Source organism: Lepidochelys olivacea (genome assembly GCF_965140295.1).
Source record: "Lepidochelys olivacea isolate rLepOli2 genome assembly, chromosome: 5".
Lineage (NCBI taxonomy): Eukaryota > Metazoa > Chordata > Testudines > Cheloniidae > Lepidochelys > Lepidochelys olivacea.
Genome location: NC_140415.1, coordinates 99,892,105 through 99,912,850, shown reverse-complemented (window position 1 = coordinate 99,912,850; position 20,746 = coordinate 99,892,105). Strand labels below are relative to the sequence as shown.

Genomic DNA, 20,746 nt, shown 5'->3' with positions numbered 1-20,746 from the left:
ATAGGCAAGGAACTGTGCAACCTGGAAAAATCCTTGAGGAGGGGGAAGAGATGTGCATCTGTGCCCAAAAGAGGTGACAGCTGAGGAGTCGGAAGCCTAGAGTGGGTGCTCTTGGTGGACCACAATGGGGAATACAGGTGAAGTTACCCTGAACTGTGACCACTACTACCTGCCCTGACTCAGAGTAATACTCCATCTAGCCTGGTCATGATGCATACTATTTCTACCACCTTGACCATCTATCTCCTTACTTCTCTGGCCCCACTGCTGCTGTTGCTCACCCACCTCCCCTCACTTCCTTCCAAGCTTCACAGCACAACTGCTCTGGTCCTCTCCCTTCATATTCCTGCCATCTGCCCTAACACCTGTAGGGGTTGAAAAAGATGGTGGGTTTTCTTTTAGTACTTTGGGACATAGGCCGTTTATAAAAAACAAAGAAATAAAATAAATGAAGCACTTCTGATCAGCCAATTAGGAGAAGCCATGAACATAAGAATGGCTCTACTGCGTTAAGCCAATAGTCCATCTAACCCAGTATCCTGTCTTCCAACAGTGGCTGGTGCCAGATGCTTCAGAAGGAATGAACAGAACAGGGCAATTATCGACTGATCGATCCCTGTAGATCAGTCCCAGCTTCTGGCAGCCAGAGGATTAAGGACATCCAGAGCATGGGGTTGCGCCCCTGACCATCATGGCTAACAGCCATTAGTGGACCTATCCTCCATGAACGTATCCAATTATTTTTTGAACCCAGTTATACTTTTGGCCTTCCCAACACCCCATGGCAACACTTTCCACAAGTTGACTATGTATTGTGGGAAGAAGTACTTCCCTATGTTATTTTTAAACCTGCTGCCTATTAATTTCATTGGGTGACCCCTGGTTCTTGCATTATGTGAAGGGGGTAAAGAACACTTCCCTATTCCCTTTCTCCACACCAGTCATGATTTTATAGACCTCTATCTTATATCACCCCTTCAGCATCTCTTTTCTAAATTGACCAGTCCCAGTCTTTTTAGTCTTTTCTCATGGAGGCTGCTCCATACACCTATTCATTTTTGTTGCCCTTCTCTGTACTTTTTCTATTTCTCATATGTCTTTTAGAGATGGGACAACCAGAACTACATGAAGTATTCAAGGTGTGGGCATATCATGGATTTATATAGTTTAATTATGATATTTTTCTGTCTTATTATCTATCCCTTTCCTAATGGTTCCTAACATTGTTAGCTTTTTTGGCTGCTGTTGCACATTGAACAGATGTTTTCAGAGAACTATCCACAATGACTCCACAATCTCTTTCTAGAATGGTAATAGCTAATTTAGATGCTATCATTTTGTGTGTATCATTGGGATTAGGTTTTCCAATGTCAGTCATTTTGCATTTATCAACTTTGAATTTCATCTCCAATTTGTTGCCCAGCTGCCAAGTTTTGTAACTCTTCAGTCTGCTTTGGACTTAACCTTCTTGAATAATTTTGTATCATCTGCAAACCTTGTCACCTCACTGTTTACTGCTTTTTCCTGACCATTTATGAATATGTTGAATAGCACTGGTCCCAGTAGAGACTCTTGGGGGACCTGCTATATACTGCTCTTCAATGTGAAAACTGAACATTTATTCCTACCCTTTGTTTCCTGTCTTTGAACAATTATGATCCATGAGAAGACCTTCCCTCTTATCCCATGAATGCTTGCTTTGCTTAAGAGCCTTTGGTGAGGGAACTTTGGCGAGTGACATGGAGTCACTGTGGAATAATTCTGTGGCAGGGATATTTGACTCTGGTCAGACTTTGGAGTGCTCAGTTCCCTTCTCTTTTTCCTGTGAGTACCTCACTTTTCAAGCAACAGCTCTATGATATAGAATATTTTAAGTCAAACTCTTCAGAGAAAATCTTCAGTGCCAGGCGTAGAGATTTAGGCATGTGTTCTGTTAATGCTGACATTTTATTACAAGTGTTTGTACTTTAAGAAGTAGGTTTCTTTTTCTTGTGTATTACTCTAGGTCTATTGCCTATGCTGTAACAAGGTCAAAAGGAAGCAACGTAGTGGGGCTATGGATTTTGGACAGGGTGACTTCAGTGGTGGTAGCCAGTGATAAGCACCTCAGAGAATTGAGTCCATAGTTCTGCTCGGTTCAATTAGTTCACACAAACAATTTGTTGAAGTGTGTGAAAGCATAAAGCTTGCAGCACTTAGTGCTGGCTTTATTTTCAGTTACTGGCTTGGAAACCACCTAGATAAATTCTTTAAATTGACCAGAATTATGACTACAGTTAAGATCTACCCCTTCTACTTAAAACAGGAGGAGGAAATGGACTCATCCCTTCTTTCAGATCTGTATTTGGTGATTGGATTGTTTCTCGAGAGTTAACCTGATCTTCTCAGCATGTTTGAAGGAAAGGGAGAGCCAGGTTGACTTATTCTGGGGTCTAGTCCTTTTGAGTCAACAGAAGACTAAGATGAGTGGGACTGGCTGGACTGAAAATGTTGCTACCTAATTGAAAGAACAGCTTCAAAATAGGATGGGCCTATTCTCCACGCAAAATAACATAGGGACAGTACCTTTGAAATCCTCTTGATGTCCTTTTTCAGTTAAAATGTACCAATTAGATAGATTTTTGCCTGTTCTTGGCAACTAATCCCACCAATCCAAGTTGAATTGGGACCCTTTACTGAATGAGTGGACATTAGTGTTGTAAAAATACAAGATCCATTTCAATAGTAACAATCACAACATGCTGAATTTAGCCCACTCCAATATACATTAAGAATGACGGTATTAGAGGAGGGCACAGAATAATGGAATAGTTTTATATGCCATTCATATTGACAATTGTAGTTTACATGGACACTTTCCTCGCCTGTTGAACCTTGGATACAAAGATTTTGGGGATTTCTTTTGAATAGTTTTTAGGCTATACTTTTTTAAAAAATGAGCCAGACTAATTTCAGAGTGAGTCTAACCCTCACTTTTTCATTTTGAAGCATTTCTCATTCAAGTCCAATCAGCCAGGCCTCACAGCCTTACTTTGCTCTGGAAGATGAATCTAGCCAAGACCCATTAATAAGTGACCCTGACCTCCCTCAGGACTTAAAATAGTAGAAACAGGTCTAAATGAAAATGCAGTATTGATCTCCCTCTTCCATTTCAGGATTGAAACAGTAGTGCAAGCCAGGACACTCATTTTGCTTGCAGTGGAAAGAATTTTCTTGGTAGGCATAATGCACATTGATACTCATAATGATACTGGACTGCTGATGAGCAGTTTTTAGATTCATCAGCTTGATTAACATCTATTAGCTATGGTTCGGTAGTATCTTGTTCGGATGACACTTGCCAGGTTGGAGTAAGTTACTAGCATATGCTACCCACCATGGCTTGATCTCTGTTGACAGGGAGCTGTTTGTGTTGCTTATATATGTATCATTAAGGTCTCAGCAGGAAAGCATGATTTTTTTTTAAAGTCATCTCCAGAAACAGGGAGTTCTTTTTTGTGATTTGCTGAAATTGGGGTTGGGTTCAGCAGAAGGTAGATCATGAAAATTAGCCGAACAAAACAAAAATGAGCTAAGAAAGTACATTGCTGTAGTAGGTGATACCTACTTTAATTAATTGTGAGCCAGTTATGGAGTCCTTACTCAGGCAAAGCTCCCACTGAGTCCAACAACAAATTCAATAGGAGTACCGCCTGATGGTGGATTTCAGAATTTGGCTCTATTATTGTAGTACTCAGAGACAGATATTTCCAAAAATATGTCTACAACATTTACAGGCTCACCCATTTGTCCATGTAAATTAGCATTTGTGTATGCAAATACTGTGGTTGGACTTGCAAATGTCAGTCTGCTTCCCCAAATGGCATTTGTGAATGTATTAATGGAGGTCCTCTGAAAATTTGTGCCAGTACAAACAGATACACGGAACAGAGTGACACTGACTTCTTTACAAGTGTCTGTATTATGAGAAAGATAGCTTACCGTGTAGAACCAAAACTTAACTATGGGTGCATTGTAGAACTCGTATATCTTTCTTCCGAGAGGGATCAGTCTGTGTCCGCTGTGAACTTCTTCCTCCTCCTTCTTTCTTGATGATTCTCCATTCCCTCGGCCCAACATTGCCTGTAACAAGAAAGGCCACTATTGTAGTTATTTCCTTGTGAACTATGAACTACACCTTAATTGGATCCCACAAGGGGGACTGTTATTTTTGAAAGTGTCAAAAGGAGCCACATTAACTGATTCACTGATATCTTCATCTGAACATGAGGACCAGATCAGATGACCCATCCCTGTTGGGCCCATGTAGCTGCAGGATTCAAACTACTTTGTTTGCAAACAACTGCTTTTGGACGGGAAGCTCCAGTTCAGATCATACCAATTGTTTCCTTATAAGCTGAAGGAGCCACACGCTTCAGCAGAACTGTCAATAGCAATGTGACTACTGAGCTCCATTCATATGTTGGTTCTGGGACAAGAATAAGATGTGAGAGACATTTCTGCTTTTTGCTACATTGATTTCTCGTCTCTTCTCCTGGCAGTCACTTCCTATTATGTAGCTATGTGCAAAGCAGAGAAGGTTAGAAAATAAGTTGTTATAGGAAAACGATCAGAGAGTTGATACTGGAAGGGAAACGCAGGAAGGAGGAAAGCAGATGTTGAAGGTTACTGGATTAGAAATAATGAAGCTGGCTGTTGTTCACTGTATCCCACTTAGGCCACAATCCTGCAGTGATCTCAATATGGATTCAGAGGCCTGCCCGTTGGAGTCCATTGCAGGAATGAGGCTTTATAATATGGAGATATACCTATCCTCATAGAACTGGAAGGGACTTGAAAGGTCCAGTCCCCTGCCTTCACAGGAGGACCAAGTACTGTCCCTTACTTTTGTTCCAGATCCCTAAATGGCTCCCTCAAGGATTGAACTCACAATCCTGGGTTTAGCAGGCCAATGCTCAAACCACTGAGCTATCCCTCCCCCTCTACAGCTTTAGACTGTAAGCTCCTTGCTATAGGGATTGCATCTTCTTCCATGGTTATTTTCCAGAATGCTGAACACACTTTAGCTGAGGATCTACCACATAGTGTAAATTGCCATAGCTCCATTGACTTCAATGACTTGATTTCTTTGGCACTATTACAATTTCCACTAGCTGAGGATCTGCCAGTAGAAATAAATACAATACTAATGGTGACTAAACAACAACAGATGTTGTCTACATGCAGAGCTAGTCTGAAATTCACGCTCAACCTTAGAGAGAGAAAATAATTACAATAAATACTATTCACTGAATCTTAAATGATTTTATAACCTCTGAAGAATGGCATTGTTTTCCTTAAAGAAATAACGCCAAAAAAACCCAAAGAGAACTGTCCTGCTGTATTTGTAATACTGACTGTAGAACTGCTCTGTTTTCACTCCTCTCTGAATAAAAGGCTCAGGGTAGATGGAATTTTATGAGAGTTTTCATGCTGCGAGCAAGTTCCCACTCCTAAATTTGTTGTGACAGGCACAGATTTTGGTACTTCTCCATGTAGTGACATCTACAAGTCAAGTATTTTAATACCTATTGCCTTACTTAAGTGTGCTGGTGCTGCCCTGCTGCTTTTAGTTAATGTTTCTATAACACTTTCCTTCTGAAGATTTCAAAGCATTTTACTATTTACACAATAATTAATGCAGCCTTATAACACCCTTGCAAGTATTGCTATTATCCCCATTTTACAAAGGAGGAAACTAAGACAGAGAGGTCAAGTGACTTGTCTAAAGTCACACAGGATGTCATGGCAGAGATGATTTCTCCAAACCCGGCATTTGTACTTTAACGACACTGTCCTTCCTTCATTCATGCATCCTGATTCATCAAGGCATTTAATCGTGTACGTAATTAGTTGACTTAGTGGGATTATTTATGTGCTTAAAGTGCCTTGCTGGAAATGTGATATGGCCCATCACCATAATAGCTAAGCGATTCCTAAATATTTAAAAACAAACATTACAATCTCTTGTTTATTTGTGGTGTACGTAGACTATATCGAGGAAGGTCAAGTCAAAAAATGAATTTTACTTTCTGCAATGGGAGGTTGTATTTCTGAGGATAATGACATTACAGTTCTGTGCCATTCTTCCTGGTGCTGAAAATTTTGAAGGTACTTTTGGGAAGATGCAGGTAAACTAAGGATGAATCCCCTAAACTTTATGATATATCATATCTGATGTTTGCTGGGGCAGTACTATATTAAATAATCTCTTGATGACTTTCCTTAATCTATAATAATATTAATTCATAACATTCATGTTCTTACATTCTGTCTCCCTGAATAACCATTATATTGCTGTAACACCTTTGTCCTTTCTAGGGCTGTCAAGCAAGTAAAAAAATTAATCGCGATGAATCGCACTGTTAACAATAGAATACTATTTATATAAATATTTTTGGATGTTTTTTGCATTTTCAAACATATTGATTTCAATTACAACACAACATGAAGTATACAGTGCTCACTTTATATTTATTTTTTATTATAAATATTTGCACTGTAAAATAAAAGAATAGTATTTTTCAATACACTTAATACAAGTACTGTAGTGCAATCTCTTATGAAAGTTGAACTTACAAATGTAGAATTATGTACAAAAATAACTGCATACAGAAATAAAACAATGTAAAACTTTAGAGCCTACCAGTCCACTCAGTCCTATTTCTTGTTCAACCAGTTGCTCAGACAAAAAGTTTGTTTACATTTGAAGGAAATAATGCTGCCCGCTTCTTGTTTACGTCACCTGAAAGTGAGAACAGGCATTCGCATGGCACTGTTGTAGCCGGTGTAGCAAGATATTTACATGCCAGATGTCCTAAAGATTCATATGTCTCTTCATGCTTCAACCACCATTTCAGAGGACATGCATCCATGCTGATGATGGGTTCTGCTTGATAATGATCCAAAGCAGTGCAGACTAATGCATGTTAATTTTCATCATCTGAGTCAGATGCCACCAGCAGAAAGTTGATTTTCTTTTTTGGTGGTTCGGGTTCTGTAGTTTCCGCATCAGAGTGTTGCTCTTTTAAGACTTCTGAAAGCATGCTCCCGATCAGACTTGGAAGGCACTTCAGATTCTTAAATTTTGGGTCGAGTGCTGTAGCTTTCTTTAGAAATCTCACATTGGTACCTTCTTTGTGTTTTGTCAAATCTGCAGTGAAAAAGTGTTCTTAAAACGAACATGCTGGGTTATCATCCGAGACAGCTATAACATGAAATATATGGCAGAATGCAGGTTAAACACAGAGCAGGAGTTCAGTCACAAGGAGTTCAGTCACAAATTTAATTAACGCATTAGTTTTTTTTAAACGAGCGTCATCAGCATGGAAGCATGTCCTCTGGAATGGTGGCCAAAGCATGAAGGGGCATACAAACGTTTAGCATATCTGGCACATAAATACCTTACAATGATGACTACAAAAGTGCAATGCGAACGTCTGTTCTCACTTTCAGGTGACATTGCAAATAAGAAGCAGGCAGCAGTATCTCCCATAAATATAGACAAAACAAGTTTGTTTATATTTTAGCGATTAGCTGAACAAGAAGTAGGACTGAGTGGACTTGTAGGCTCTAAAGTTTGACATTGTTTTGTTTTTGAGTGAAGTCATGTAACAAAAAAAAATCTACATTTGTAAATTGCACTTTCACGATAAAGAGATTGCACCTCGGTACTTGTATGAGATGAATTCAAAAATACTATTTCTTTTATCATTTTTACAGTGCAAATATTTGCAATAAAAATAATATAGAGGACTGTATACTTTGTAATCTGTGTTGCAATTGAAATCAATATATTTGAAAACGTGGAAAAACATCCAAAATATTTAATAAATTTCAATTGGCATTCTACTGTTTAACAGTGCGATTAAACCTGTGATTAAATGCGATAAATTTTTTCAATTGCCATTAATTTTTTTTGAGTAATTGCATGAATTAACTGCAATTAATTGACAGCCCTAACCCTTTCTCTTCCCATACTCTTCAGACTGTTTGACACCCCACATTATGGTGTCATATCTATAATTTAGAATGCAAGTTCTTAAGGGCAGGAACTGTACCTGGCTACATCTTCTGGGAAGCCTTTCCTGCATGTTTTGGCCTCATTAAAGAATAAATAACAATTCAATCAAGGCATGAACCTATGTATTTATTTCTGTCTGTCTAGATATTTATAGGGTACTTATTGTTAAGGTATCTACGTTTTTGCTGCCATTTCTAGTGTTTACACTTTATTTGATTCATGTTAGTTTTCTCAAAGTTATTGCTATTTGCCATGTGGTTGCTCAGTTTCTTGTATTTGACTGAATACCTGCTAACTGTAAGTCTCTATAGAAAAAGAACAAAGATCTAGGACTCAAGGATAGAGAGAAGCTGAGTCTTTTCTCCCCCTCCTAAAACTGCAGTCCATCCGATGAAGTGAGCTGAAAGCTTATGCTCAAATAAATTGGTTAGTCTCTAAGGTGCCACAAGTCCTCCTCATCTTAGAAGAGTTATTTATCCATTAGCTCATTGTGTCTATCCCAGACACTAGGGGCATTACCAAATGTGTTTAAAACAACTGGTATTAAATATTAACACAGGGCACCCAACTTAGACCCAAAAAATAAGTCACAAGAAGTTTGGGTGAGACACAGTATCAGAATAAAAGGAGGAAGTGGATAGTGCCCAAAGGGAAATGGTAGCAGGATTCACTTTAGCTAAGCAGACTGACTCACTCCTTGCAGACTCTATCTCCAACAAACACTCAGTGAATGTAATAATATTAATAGAAACTGTTAACCCTTCCCATTACCAAAGGCAACTTGCCTGAGGGACAGAGTTATTTCCCAGGTCACGAGAGAGGATGGCTTTTTGCATGTGATTTGAGATATTCTGAACAATTTCTGCTCTTCCTGCCTGAGAAAATCATTTGTCTGCTTACTTCCCTCTGCCTCCTGAGTGCTTAAGGGGAAAACTGATATCTGATACTACACAAATCTGCAGTGCCTATCCTGGGGCTTTTAGCTCTGTTGCCTGCTTGTGCTCAAGAGTTCTGAGGGAGAGGTGAAAATGGGCGTTGGCAGATTTAACTAAGGCACCGGGCAGTGTTTCAGGGCGGGGGACTGTTTAACAGATTCTAAACCCTTCACAGTTTCATAAACATGTGACTGTAAATGCTCCTGTACTCCCACAGCAGTCAATGTGATAAGGTCCTGTTCAGTACCTTGCTTTAGGTTCATTTCTTCTTTCACTATTGCTGCTTTATTGCCTAGTTATTCTTGTGGATAGCGATGTTGAGGTTAAACATGTTACAGTCATTTCAAAATAACCATCGACCACAGAGCCACCCTCCCCGACCTTGCAGATGGCGAACAGCTTTAAAACTGCTCAGGATTAAGCTTAATCTAATGTCCCAGGATGTTAATTTCATGATGTTATTAACAAATCTGAAAAGCCTTCCCATTAAAAATATTATAAAAAAAGCCTGAGTCAATGGACAGTATGCACGGTGTTGTTGCAAGCAGTGAATGTGAACAAACATGTGTGTCTATTTCTAAGGGAAAGTAGAAGCTAGGAGAAGCAGTGAGACTACACTGAGACTGTTTGGTGTAAGTGGCATCTCATTTTCTAATGTAAAACTTTGCCTGTGATTTGCCATGAGTCAGTCAGGGTAATCCTGACTTCAGGGCAACATGCACAGTGCAGTGTATCTGCAGCATCCTCATTACTTGCTTTCCCTTTGGCTTGCAGTTTTATGTTGTGTGCTACACGTACATTATTGAGTGGGACATGGGGATTTTGTGAGCAGGGTTCGGGGATTTTTTTAGGCATGTGGCTTTATTTCCTTGTAATTATGTTTAGGGTTGTTCCGGCAACAAGATACATTTGGGTTGTGCACTTACAAATTAAAATATGTTTTTTAGTAGTAGCAGTATATACTGTATATTTGTTTTATAACAAGAATTTTGATCCCACTGAATATGAGCTTCGGCTTTTCAGAACTCATCTTTAGTGAAACGCACACGCTACTTACAAACTTTAGTACCTACAAACTAGTGAGGAAAAATGGAACATAGCTTGCTGAATATCCACCTACACGCATGCGTGTGCGTGCACACACACAATACACAACCATCCCCACAATACAGAGGGAAATGATGGCCATGTGATAACGGTATTGGGTGGCTATTCCTTGCTAAGGAATGGATACTTCCATTGTTTCTAGGACAAAAATAGCTAAAAACCCCAGAGATGTAAGCATGTAAAAACCAGCTTTTACATGTGCCCAAGAGTTCCTTTTTCTGAACACTGAGAACAGTTTTCTAGACACTGATATATATTAACTGCAGCTCTATGTGCTCAATTCTGGAGCATCTGCTGAACACTGTTGAAAGAAATAAGCAGAGCCAAAGCACTAGTGCTGGGCATATGTCTACACAGCATTCTGGAGCAAGCCCCCCAGCCTAAGTCAACCGAGGTATAGATTTTAAGGCCTGAAGGGACCATTCTGATTATGTAGTCTGACCTTTGTATAACATAGACCATACATATCATTTGGGGAAAGCTCTTCCTAGAACAGATCTTCTAGAAAAACATGCGAGCGTGATGTAAAAAATGGTGAGTGATGGGCTAGTGGGGCTTGCATTAGCACTCTAAAAAGAACTGTGCAGACAGCACTTTGAAGCTGTGGCTTGGGCAGGAGCTTATTGGGAGGGGTGGGCTTCAAAGCCCAAGCTGAAACTCCAAAGCTCTGCCTACACAGCTATTCTTGGCACACTAGTGTGATCCCCGCCAGCCCATCTTTTGACTTGGCCTACGAGGTTCGCTCCAAAATGCTGCGTAAGATTTACCCTTAGTGTCTGCTCAGCAGTTGTACGGAGAGGTTTCCACCCACTGTGCAGAAATGTACAGCAGTTAGGGTGAAATTCAGCTCTGTGCAAGGGACCAGCACGGCTAATGCACTACTTAAGTCCCCAAATTATGGCTTTTACATGAGACATAAGTGATGCATATCCCTTGTGCTGGTTCTCTGCACCAGGCCAAATTTCACCCATAGTGTTTAGCAATGTGAGCAAGCCTATATATTCACCCTGAACTGAGTCATGGGGAGTGAGCAGAAGTGTGTGAGTGGGGGTGAGTTAAGGCACAGCCAAGACAAAGGTGTTAAGTTCAGCTCAGTGGCCCCCTTTAGCATTTTCAGCTGCTCCTATTGCTGGCCAGTACCAGCAGCTTACTCAAGTCAGATTAAGAGTTGCTGACAGCAGGGAGGACAGACACTGACACAGAAACATGACCAGGGGTTGTGGGAAAACAATCTCCCTCACAGACAGCCATTCAGTGTTTCCTGGCATGAAGAGGGAACCATTTTTTGGCCAACCTTTCCTCGACAACTGTGCTCTTTTCCCCCAGTTCACTTGGTCTTTATCATGAATAAGAAAAAAAAAAACCAGGCAAACAGCCCTGCTATCTCACAGCTCTCATCTGTACCACTGCAGCGCTGACCCCACGGAGAAGCTAATTTTCAAAGCTAATTTTTGTAGCTTTAGGGTTTCAGTCTGTATTGGTTTTATTGTATTTTTTTTTAATTCCAGAAAGAGCCGGAATCATTTCATATCCAAAAAATTAACCTACTTGAGATTTTTTGAAGTGGGGAATGTCCTAAGCCCAAATGTGTTTCTTTTATTTGCACTCTTACTACTTGTAGAAGGGCAGCCTCTTTATTTGATGGGGAAAATTAGAACTAAACAAAGAAAATACTGAATAAATGACTGTGATCTGGTTCCAGAAATAAGATTGTCCGTGGAAGAGTTAGACTCCTGTAGATTTTAGTTTCCTGCCACTCCTCCCCCCATCCCGTAATTCTTCAAATTTAAGTATTAAGGATTAGTGAGTGAAAGTTCCATGCACAAATCCTATGACTTGTTAACCCTTTTGGTGCTGGGGTTGCAATGATGAAAGAGGAGCTCTAGCAAATGTGTTCTTGTGGGCATGTTATATCAGGAAATCCTGTTGCCTATCACCAAAGTGTTAATGGGGTTTGTGCCTGGCACTCCCATGCACCTGTTAGAAATTTAAAAAGCAAAAGTGAGTAACAAGTAATTTACAATGTATAAATTCAGCATACTATGGGTGATAACTTAGGGCTTGTCTATTGGCTAGGGTAATGGACACTATGAGGGTGTGATTTCTTAGGCACATTAATTGATCTGTGTGGACCCTGCAGATGCATACTAAAGGTTCCCTAATGAAATACTATTTCAAATGACACTACATTAAAGCACAGTAGGGAACCTTTAGTGCACACCAGCAGGGTGCAACACATTAGTGTACTTTAGAAATAACACTCCTGTATTGTGCACTGCTGCACCATGTGGACAAGCCCTCAATTCCCCTCTCCTGATATAACTGTCCCTCTGGGTACTACCAAACAAAAAGCTGTTAAAAAGCAGTGTAAACACATGCCGAGTCACACACATTGGCTTTATTTCCCTGCTTTTGCACTTTGTGTGGTCATTTACTCTTGTGCAGAACGAGTGCAAATTGGGTGGAAAATGCTATCAGATCAGAATGGTAGCGATTTACACCCATTTTGCGTAAGTGTAAGCCAAGGCTGTAACACAATCCTTTTCGTGCACCACAGGGTGGTGGTAAAGTCCCCCGCCGTCTTCTGGGGCAGCACAGAAAACATAGAACACACCCTATTCTATAATAATCAATTCACAGAGTTGGACTACTAGCCATTTAAAAAAAGGAGGGCAACTTTATATTCAAGATACACTTATAAAGAATTAATAGACATTATAAGCACTCTACAAACCTGAGTAGTGTGTGTTATGGACAGTGATAAGACTGTAGATGGTTACAAATTATGGTTACAAGCAAATTGTTGGTCTCTATAACAATTAACCGGTTTATGAAAACATCTATTAATAATTTATTAACTCTCAGACTGTTTAAAATGTACCCTAAATATCAAGTGTGATCAAAAAAAGGTCTTCATGAAAGAGCTTTTTGAGTAATCTTTCTGGGGTCCTCCTGTCCCAGGGGTGAAGCAGTTCAGATAAAATAAGAACCAATGCATAACTTTCACCCAAAATTGAAACCAAACTATTTTTTATAATTAAAAAATGTCACTTCTTGTCAAGCCTGGGAAAGGACTAACTATAACAGCCTCATGACACGGATGTCGTCTTTCTTCTGAAACTATTATCCAGAAAGGTCCCATTCTCTGCAAATCTCCTACATCTCCACTGTGGGGCCCAGCAGCTTCCCTGCTGTTGACTGATGCAAAATTAATTAGTTGGGTGTTCTATAGCTCACAACTCAAGGACATATAAAAAACATTTGAATTCAGCAGCAGAGGGCCCAAGACCATATTACAAGAGCTGCTGGACTCCATGCGATCAGCTAGGTCCCCCTGCTCCTGCTTTTTGTAGAGAAGGCTGTAGTCATTCTCCCTGAACTGGGTTATCAGTGGTGTGTGTGCTGCATATCAGGGAGTAGGGGGGCGGGGTCAGTCAAAGGAGAGAGCCATAGGACTATCAGAAGGCTGAGAGGAGAGAGGAAGGAAAGCTTAAATCCTAAGGCCTGGAAACAAGAATATATCATTCAGCATATAGTGCTTTTGTAGTGGGAATCAGAAGGTTTTTAAAGGGAAATGTAGTATTGGAGACAAGAAACAGAGAGCCGGGATGTTCACAGAGAGATCATGGTATTTACCTCATCGCCATATTTTTACCCAATGCCATCAACATGGCACTGTGTGAAGCGCTTATTGGATTTGAATAAGCACTTCATGAATTGAGCAGAAGCCAGCAATAATTAATTGTAATTAATAGCTAATGAGTGGAAAACAGCCCATCAAATGCTATGCTGGCATCTGGTCTTTTCCAATGGCCAGGTTCTTGCCTGCAAATAGGTCCTGTAGGCAGGTCTTGTGGACCGGTTCTTCCGCTTGCCTGCATATTGGGTCCTGTAGGCAGGTCCTTCTGCCTGCCTGCAGACTGGGTCCTGGGGGCAGCGCCTGCTGTTTGCCTGTGGGAAATAGGCTGTTTTTTAAAAAAATTAACCAGAAAGAACCCTTTTCTTTTTTTACTGATGTGTCTCAGTTGCATCTTGGCCCTGGAGGACTAGGGTGGGTTTAAAGCCCTTCAAAGCTCTCTGATGATGGGATTTGCAATTTTCCCCCTACCTTGGCCAAATAAAAAATGCTCATGAAGCTTGATACAAACAAGAAACTGTGGAGATTTGTCTAATCATCGGAATTTCAACTGTTTGGGTCCTTTTGTGGTATAAATTATTCATTCAGGGTTACATTGTGCAATTCTAACATTTTAAATGAAGCAAATAAAATATTCATTATAAAAAAAACAGAAGAACACAATCAAATGTAACCTCCCCACTGAACTCCTGTTATTACTCAGGGCTAGAATGTGCAATCCTTTCTAAGTACTTCCACATGTATACTAGTAAGTAATTACCAATGTGAGAAAGGGTTGAGTGAGGGATTCAAAGAGGTGAAATTCTGATTAGACAGATTTCCATATCATAGCAGTAGACATACCAGCACACTAATTTCTGCTGAATGAGAACAGATAAAAAGGAAAAAACCTCCAGTCTCCATCCAAGCTTTGGGAACTTCCATTCTCCCTGCCTTCTGAACACACGAAAGACAAGTGCTCAGTCTCATCCAGGCCACTCATCCTGACATTCTTGGGTGTGTTCTGAATCCTGCAAGTCTGTTACATTTATTTCAGACAATGCCACGTTGCCGTTGGTCAATACATGACGTCACATCACAACGTGATGATGCAGTATTGTCATGCACTGAGGCAACACCAGAACTCAAAGAGGCAAATTTGGTGATTCAGCATTGTAACATAAGTACTGAGTCCCGCTGAGGAAAGAGGATTTTTGGAAGCGTTTATTCACTAAACTTGGACATTCTAGTCTGCAGTCCCTGTAGAGGTGGGAATAGTAAATTGACAGCATTTAGGCTGGCTTTTGTATTGTTTGCTCTTACTGTGAGTTCCATGTCCTCCTCTTCCTTTTCCTTTACTGGTTTTTCTGGTTCCTCTGGCTCCTTCTCTTGTAGATGGATCTCATGGGCCTGAGACATGTAAGGCATGTCGTCTTTGTTCTTGAACTCCAAGCTGAGAATTGAAGGAGGAAGTAGAATTCCTAGAATTACCTAAAGCAATAATAATGATAATAATAATAATAATCTCAATTAACAGGTTATGATTATGGTGGTATCTTAGTATCAAATGGAACAAGCCCCTTGGGGAATCTGGAAATCAAACATTCCAGTGTGTAAGTTTCAATGGCACCTGGAAATCTGTCATTTGAAATTATGTTTTCAGAGGACTGTGGGGAAACTAAGCATAGCATGCCTTGCAATGTTAATAGAAGTTATATGGCTAACTCATTGTACTGAATAATTTATTTATCCCTAAACTGCTCATCTCATACATATTGTTACAAGCTAGAACACTACAAAATATTACCATACTAGGTAGTAGGCGGACCCACAAAAGCATTGAACCTGAAAAGTCTTGCACATTGCACAGTAGAGTGTTCCAGTGTTCATGTGACACACAAGAAACATTAGGCAATAGACATAGTCCCCTGCAGTAAGTGTTAGGCAGTGTCTACAGTACAGAGCCTGTGCTGGCATAGCTATGCTGGCAGAGCCCACTAGTGGAGACACAGCATAAACCAACAGAAGGAGTTTAGCCAGGATGGTAATTCTGCCTCCCCAAAAGACGTTAGCTATGCCAACGAAAGCATTCTTCTGTTGGCATAGTTACATCTACACTAGGGAGGTTGTTGACTTAGCTATGTGGGGAAGGGGTGTGATATTTTTGACACAGCTAGGTCAACGAAATGTAGTTATGTAGATCAGGGTTTAGTAAGTTCCCTGTGCTCCCTTACTTGCAAGTAGAATAGGGTAGAATAGGTCAGGACAATGGCATGAGTGAGTCTGAGGAGACAGACTTAAAAGTAAGCAACTTAAGTGCTTAGGTATTCACTCCTGTAACTTGGCAGCCCTGCAGCACTGCTCCTGTCAATGTGAGGTCATATTCTCCTGTATTCGCTGTCTTGTGATTCACATCAATTTTACCTTCTGCTTATACATGCATCACTCTATACCTGGGTTGTGTGGAATCAAGCCCACCATGGTTTAGGCCCATTTGTAACCACATACACACACACACACCAAAGCTTGATTTTTGCCAGCATTTCATGGAAAAATCATTGTATACATATCTCCAATGAATTTAACTTCAGTAATGCCAATGACATTATTCAGTAGGCCTGTTGGCATATGTGGGGAGTGTATATTTCCATCCCATGAGGGAGAACATTCCTGCTTTGTCTACTGGTGCCTACTAGTGCATTGCAGAGGTCATTCCAGGTCTCTGGACTGGAGCTGCCCTGCTTTTAAAGTACAACCCCCCCCCCCGCCATATAATCCATTAAGGTGCATAAAAAGTCTATGCTGTTCTCTCTTTTGCCTAAAGAGAGTTGCTTCAGGGAGGGAGAGTTAAAGGATAAAGGTTTATGGAATAAAGCAGAATAGAGTGAACAATAAACTGAGTGTGGACAGTTGGGAGGAGCTGCTGTTGGGACAAACTGAAAGGAAAATGGAATTTATCACCTTGAGGTACTTATCATGCAAAGGATACGGCCAGGAGTCTGCTGTGTGACTGAAGAGATACGTGCTGTAAAGGACAAGGCATAGAGGGGGAAAATGGATAGATCCACTACACTACAGTAAGCAAGATCTACTGAGTAATGAACAACTGGAACATCTCAGAAGTCAGGTTTGCAAGAGGGTCAGGCCCCCCAGGGAGAGCAAGGGGATCAGGGCACAGATAGATTCAGAAAACATATGGCTAAGAGAAAGGAGTTTCCAAAATGTAAGAACAGTCCTAGTTTTAAAAAGAAAGGTACTCATGCAGAGCTGACACAAGTGAGATAAGAATCTTATTAGCCACTGACACTCATTTCTTACTGATAGTGCATTAGCTCCAGTGGGATAATGATATATTTATATCTGTGCTGTTCATAATTATTTTCTCAGACACATGCTTTTGCAGCATAATAGAACAGCCAGAACAAGTGTCGATTTTCACATGTAAACCTGATACAGGCAAGGGAATGCCCCTGTCAGGGAATATCACCACAAAACACAATTAAAAATGGCAATTCTTGGTCTGACTAGTGAATACTGTGGTGGAGGTGAATGCACTATAGCTCAGTTCCTCTTGGACAGAAATGCCTGTCAGAAAACCCCACTCTCCCTGGCTGTCTTACTAGAGAAATTAAATATGAAATGGGCTTGACTGAATTATCCCCCACATCCCCTAGGGGTGGTCTGTCCAGGTCAGGTAGGAGGCAGCTTGACACGGGACTGCAGGGGTATTTGCACTGCTGCTCCATTTGCTTGTTCTGAGGATCATTCTCCAGGGTTGTCAGTTCAGCACCTTTCATTAGTAATAAATTCACTCACGCCCCCTTTTAATTTATTAATTGATTTTTTTTTAAAATACGGCCAAGTCCCGAAGCCTGCAGTTAGAGAGACATCCTGAAGTCCTTGCTCAGTCTCTATGCCAGTAACTGTCCTGCTGATCTTGGAGAGAGTTTTGACAAAGGGCTGAGTAAGGTGCTCAGGATTTGGGCCAGCAGGGATGAACACTGTGTCATGTCGCTATAAACAACACAGGACCATGCAATTAGCTTATTAGTACATCTAGCTGTTGCTGAGTTGGTGTCAGCCCCATCGCCATCCCTCAGAGCTCTTGCTCTTAATTGATACGAAGGCAGTGCTGACCTTTAGACCTGAATTTTTGCGCATCCGGAGCCGGCCCATCCACATGTCTGTGAGCAGCATTTGGCTGCAAGTGTGAGCAATGAAATCTCGGTGCTTGGCTGCCACCGCGAGCTGCAGGCACGTGGCGTTACTCCAGTTCTTCAGCTCATAGGTCAGCAGTTTCATTGCCAGCTGCTCATCCTGCTTATATGATTGGTCCAACAGCTCCACCGCTAGCTGGCCGAAATCCCTGCAACAGAGGGCACTCTCATTAGCCAGCAGTGTCTGCTTTGCGGAAAGTACACGGTTAATGACAGCTCCTGCAAGAGCTGCACCACACTCCATGAAATGCAGTTGCAATGCTGGCTGAACATGGAGGCCCACGTTTTCAAACCTGAGCGCCTAAACTTAGGCACTTAAATAAATATCCTGATTTAGAAGTACTGAGTACCCTCCACTCCCAGACATCTGCTCCCACCTGCCTGCCTGCTTGCTGTTGTCTCTTTGAAGCCCATTGTCTATCTGCTGTTAGGCAGTCCAGGCCCCCATTGCTTGTTCATGAACTCATGGTCAAGTACCCTTGAAGGGGAGACTTTATTAACCAGTGTCCAAAAATTGTTCAAATTCCTGTTGGTCTTTGATTAAGACCAGAAGGGATTATGATGATGATCTAGTCTGATCTCCTGATTAGTTACTTCCTGCACCTGGATACTACTTCAGTAGATTTTGAACTGTATTTCATTGGGATGGGAAAAGTGACTCAGAAGAATCACATTCAGGCTTTGGTGGCCTCAAGACGGAGGAAAGCATAGAGTCAGTATAGAGGCTTCATTCACCTTTTTGGCTCCTGTGCTATCCATTTCAGAAGTTGCACTGTTAGCACAGTTTTTAGAAGGGCTCTGTTAGCACAGGTGCGCCCCAAAAGCCACTCCTTTGGCTTTGAGGGGACAGCATTTTCCCTACATCTTTAGCAGTTAAAGCAAGCCACTCCTAAGCTGATTACTGGCAGTTTCAGCAGCCTCTCTTTGCTACTCTCCAGAAAGTATGCATGAAAGGCAATCAACCTGGAGTTGTGGTTCAGCTCCTGGGATATGTCATCCACCATGTCATTTTCTGATGCCTCGTGGGCCATGGCTTTGCAGAGTTTACAGGCCACCAGAGCCTTAGCCATAGCCTCCTCCCCATGCTGCCAGAAGAAGAGGGCCATCTTCTGACGCTTCATCAGCACAGCCCACACCATCAGCTCATGGAAGGGGAAAGGGAAATGGTTAATCTCAGGATCGTCCAAATCAATGTCCACTTCTTCTTCTCGTTTCTTTGTGGTCTTCCTTCCTCTTCGCAAAGGGACATCATCCTGCCAAACAAGGAGAAAGTGTGGTTCTAGGGAATAATGTGAATCGTTTACACTGAATACAGGAGACACGACACGAGAAAGCTGACTCCCTCACCAAAGCCACACACATGTTCATGTAACTTACTTTCTTTTAATTGCTAATTAGACTGACCAATTATTCACTGTGACCAGCCCACGTTCTGAGTTTCTAGGAGGAGAATTTCTGCTGCTTCCCACTCCTCCTCCTTACGCAAACTTACATAACTAATTTCACATTCACTGAAAAAAATAATTCACAGAATAAATGTGATGCATATGAAACAATGATTCAACACTCCCAGCTCCTGCCTGGTGGGAAATGGGAGTCTGGGAATGTCAATCTAACCTGGCCCTCTCCCTGTGGCACTGCAAAGCACTATCAGAACATGCCCAGGTCACTCCTGGGAAAGCCACCCTTACATTAAAGCGTTTGGTTTGTTCATTTACCTCTGAGTTTTTTAAATCTCATTGGGGTGGATACATTCACCTCTTTCCATTCTAACTACATTAGAGAGGACGACAAGAGAGAGGCTGGAGGATGCTTCATCAAAAGATGGTAGCATGGTATTGTTTTGTCCTTTCCCCACTTCTGTCTCATTCTTAGTGATCTTCCATCCTGATCTTACCAGTGGGTTAACCTATCTCTCCTCACATACTATCCCACTCCCTCAATTCTGTGTCCTTTCTTCTCCCCTTTTCCCCTCCAATTCCATGTTATTCCTTCTTGCTTGTCTCTCCTGTTTATTTCCTTCCTCTCATCTTGTCCTATAACTTTCCTTTGTTCTTCTGTTCCCAGACTGCATGCGCTGAACTTTGATCCTTGTATGAGCAGCAAAGTGAAACTTATACAAAATCTCAGCTCTCTGAAGTGCCAGTGCACAGCATTAGAGGGTTATTGAAGACTGGATAAAACACTGACATTTTGCTACACTAATGCCCTCCATTTTATCTCAGCTCAGGTTCCGAAGTAAAGATATTTTACTTCTGAAAAATCTTTATTTTAATATTGTTTACAATTAAATATAGTTAAAAAGTGATCATAACAGTGACAATTATAAACCAATGATATTTACAAAATAATTAAGGCTGGGATTTGTGAAAGTGCTCCCATGGATGTCATTGGGAGTGCGGACAGGACAAAGTGGAGGGTTTTTGAAAATCACAGACTAAATAGCATGTAAAATAATTTTTTAAAACTATACTCAGTGCTCCATATTTTCCATGATTAGGTTGCCACAGAAATTGCTACAGAAATCAACTACTTGACACAGAATTATGCCCCAGAATTGAAGTTTTAATTAAAAAAAAAAAAAGAGAGGCTTCTATCCCATATAGTTGCAAAGAAAACCTTCAATATATGAGAAAAACATGAAACAGTGCAGTGATGGTTTTCTGAGTCTGCAGACAGCCTGAAACAACTGCTCTGAGAAGTGCAAACCACTCACATTCAACTAAGTATTGTGCACACTCTGAAACTTTAAAACAACAATCTAATTGTTAACAAATTCCCTGATGGGCATGGGCCGGATTCTGATACC

At 41.0% G+C, this 20,746-nt stretch overlaps 1 protein-coding gene across 2 annotated transcripts in view; it reads right to left on the bottom strand.

Annotated features, from left to right (window-relative positions):
- TRPM3 (transient receptor potential cation channel subfamily M member 3) overlaps positions 1-20,746 on the bottom strand; it is a 190,146-nt gene that overhangs the window by 36,701 nt on the left and 132,699 nt on the right. Inside the window, exons 13-17 of one of the 2 annotated variants that reach the window (XM_084628736.1) lie at positions 18,901-19,190; positions 17,858-18,086; positions 15,044-15,211; positions 13,930-14,055; positions 3,982-4,122 (exon numbers count right to left, since the gene is read on the bottom strand). In XM_084628736.1, coding sequence (XP_084484862.1) covers positions 3,982-4,122; positions 13,930-14,055; positions 15,044-15,211; positions 17,858-18,086; positions 18,901-19,190 — 954 coding nt within the window. The remainder of the gene's footprint in view (positions 1-3,981; positions 4,123-13,929; positions 14,056-15,043; positions 15,212-17,857; positions 18,087-18,900; positions 19,191-20,746) is intronic. The other variant, XM_084628737.1, reaches the window with a different exon arrangement.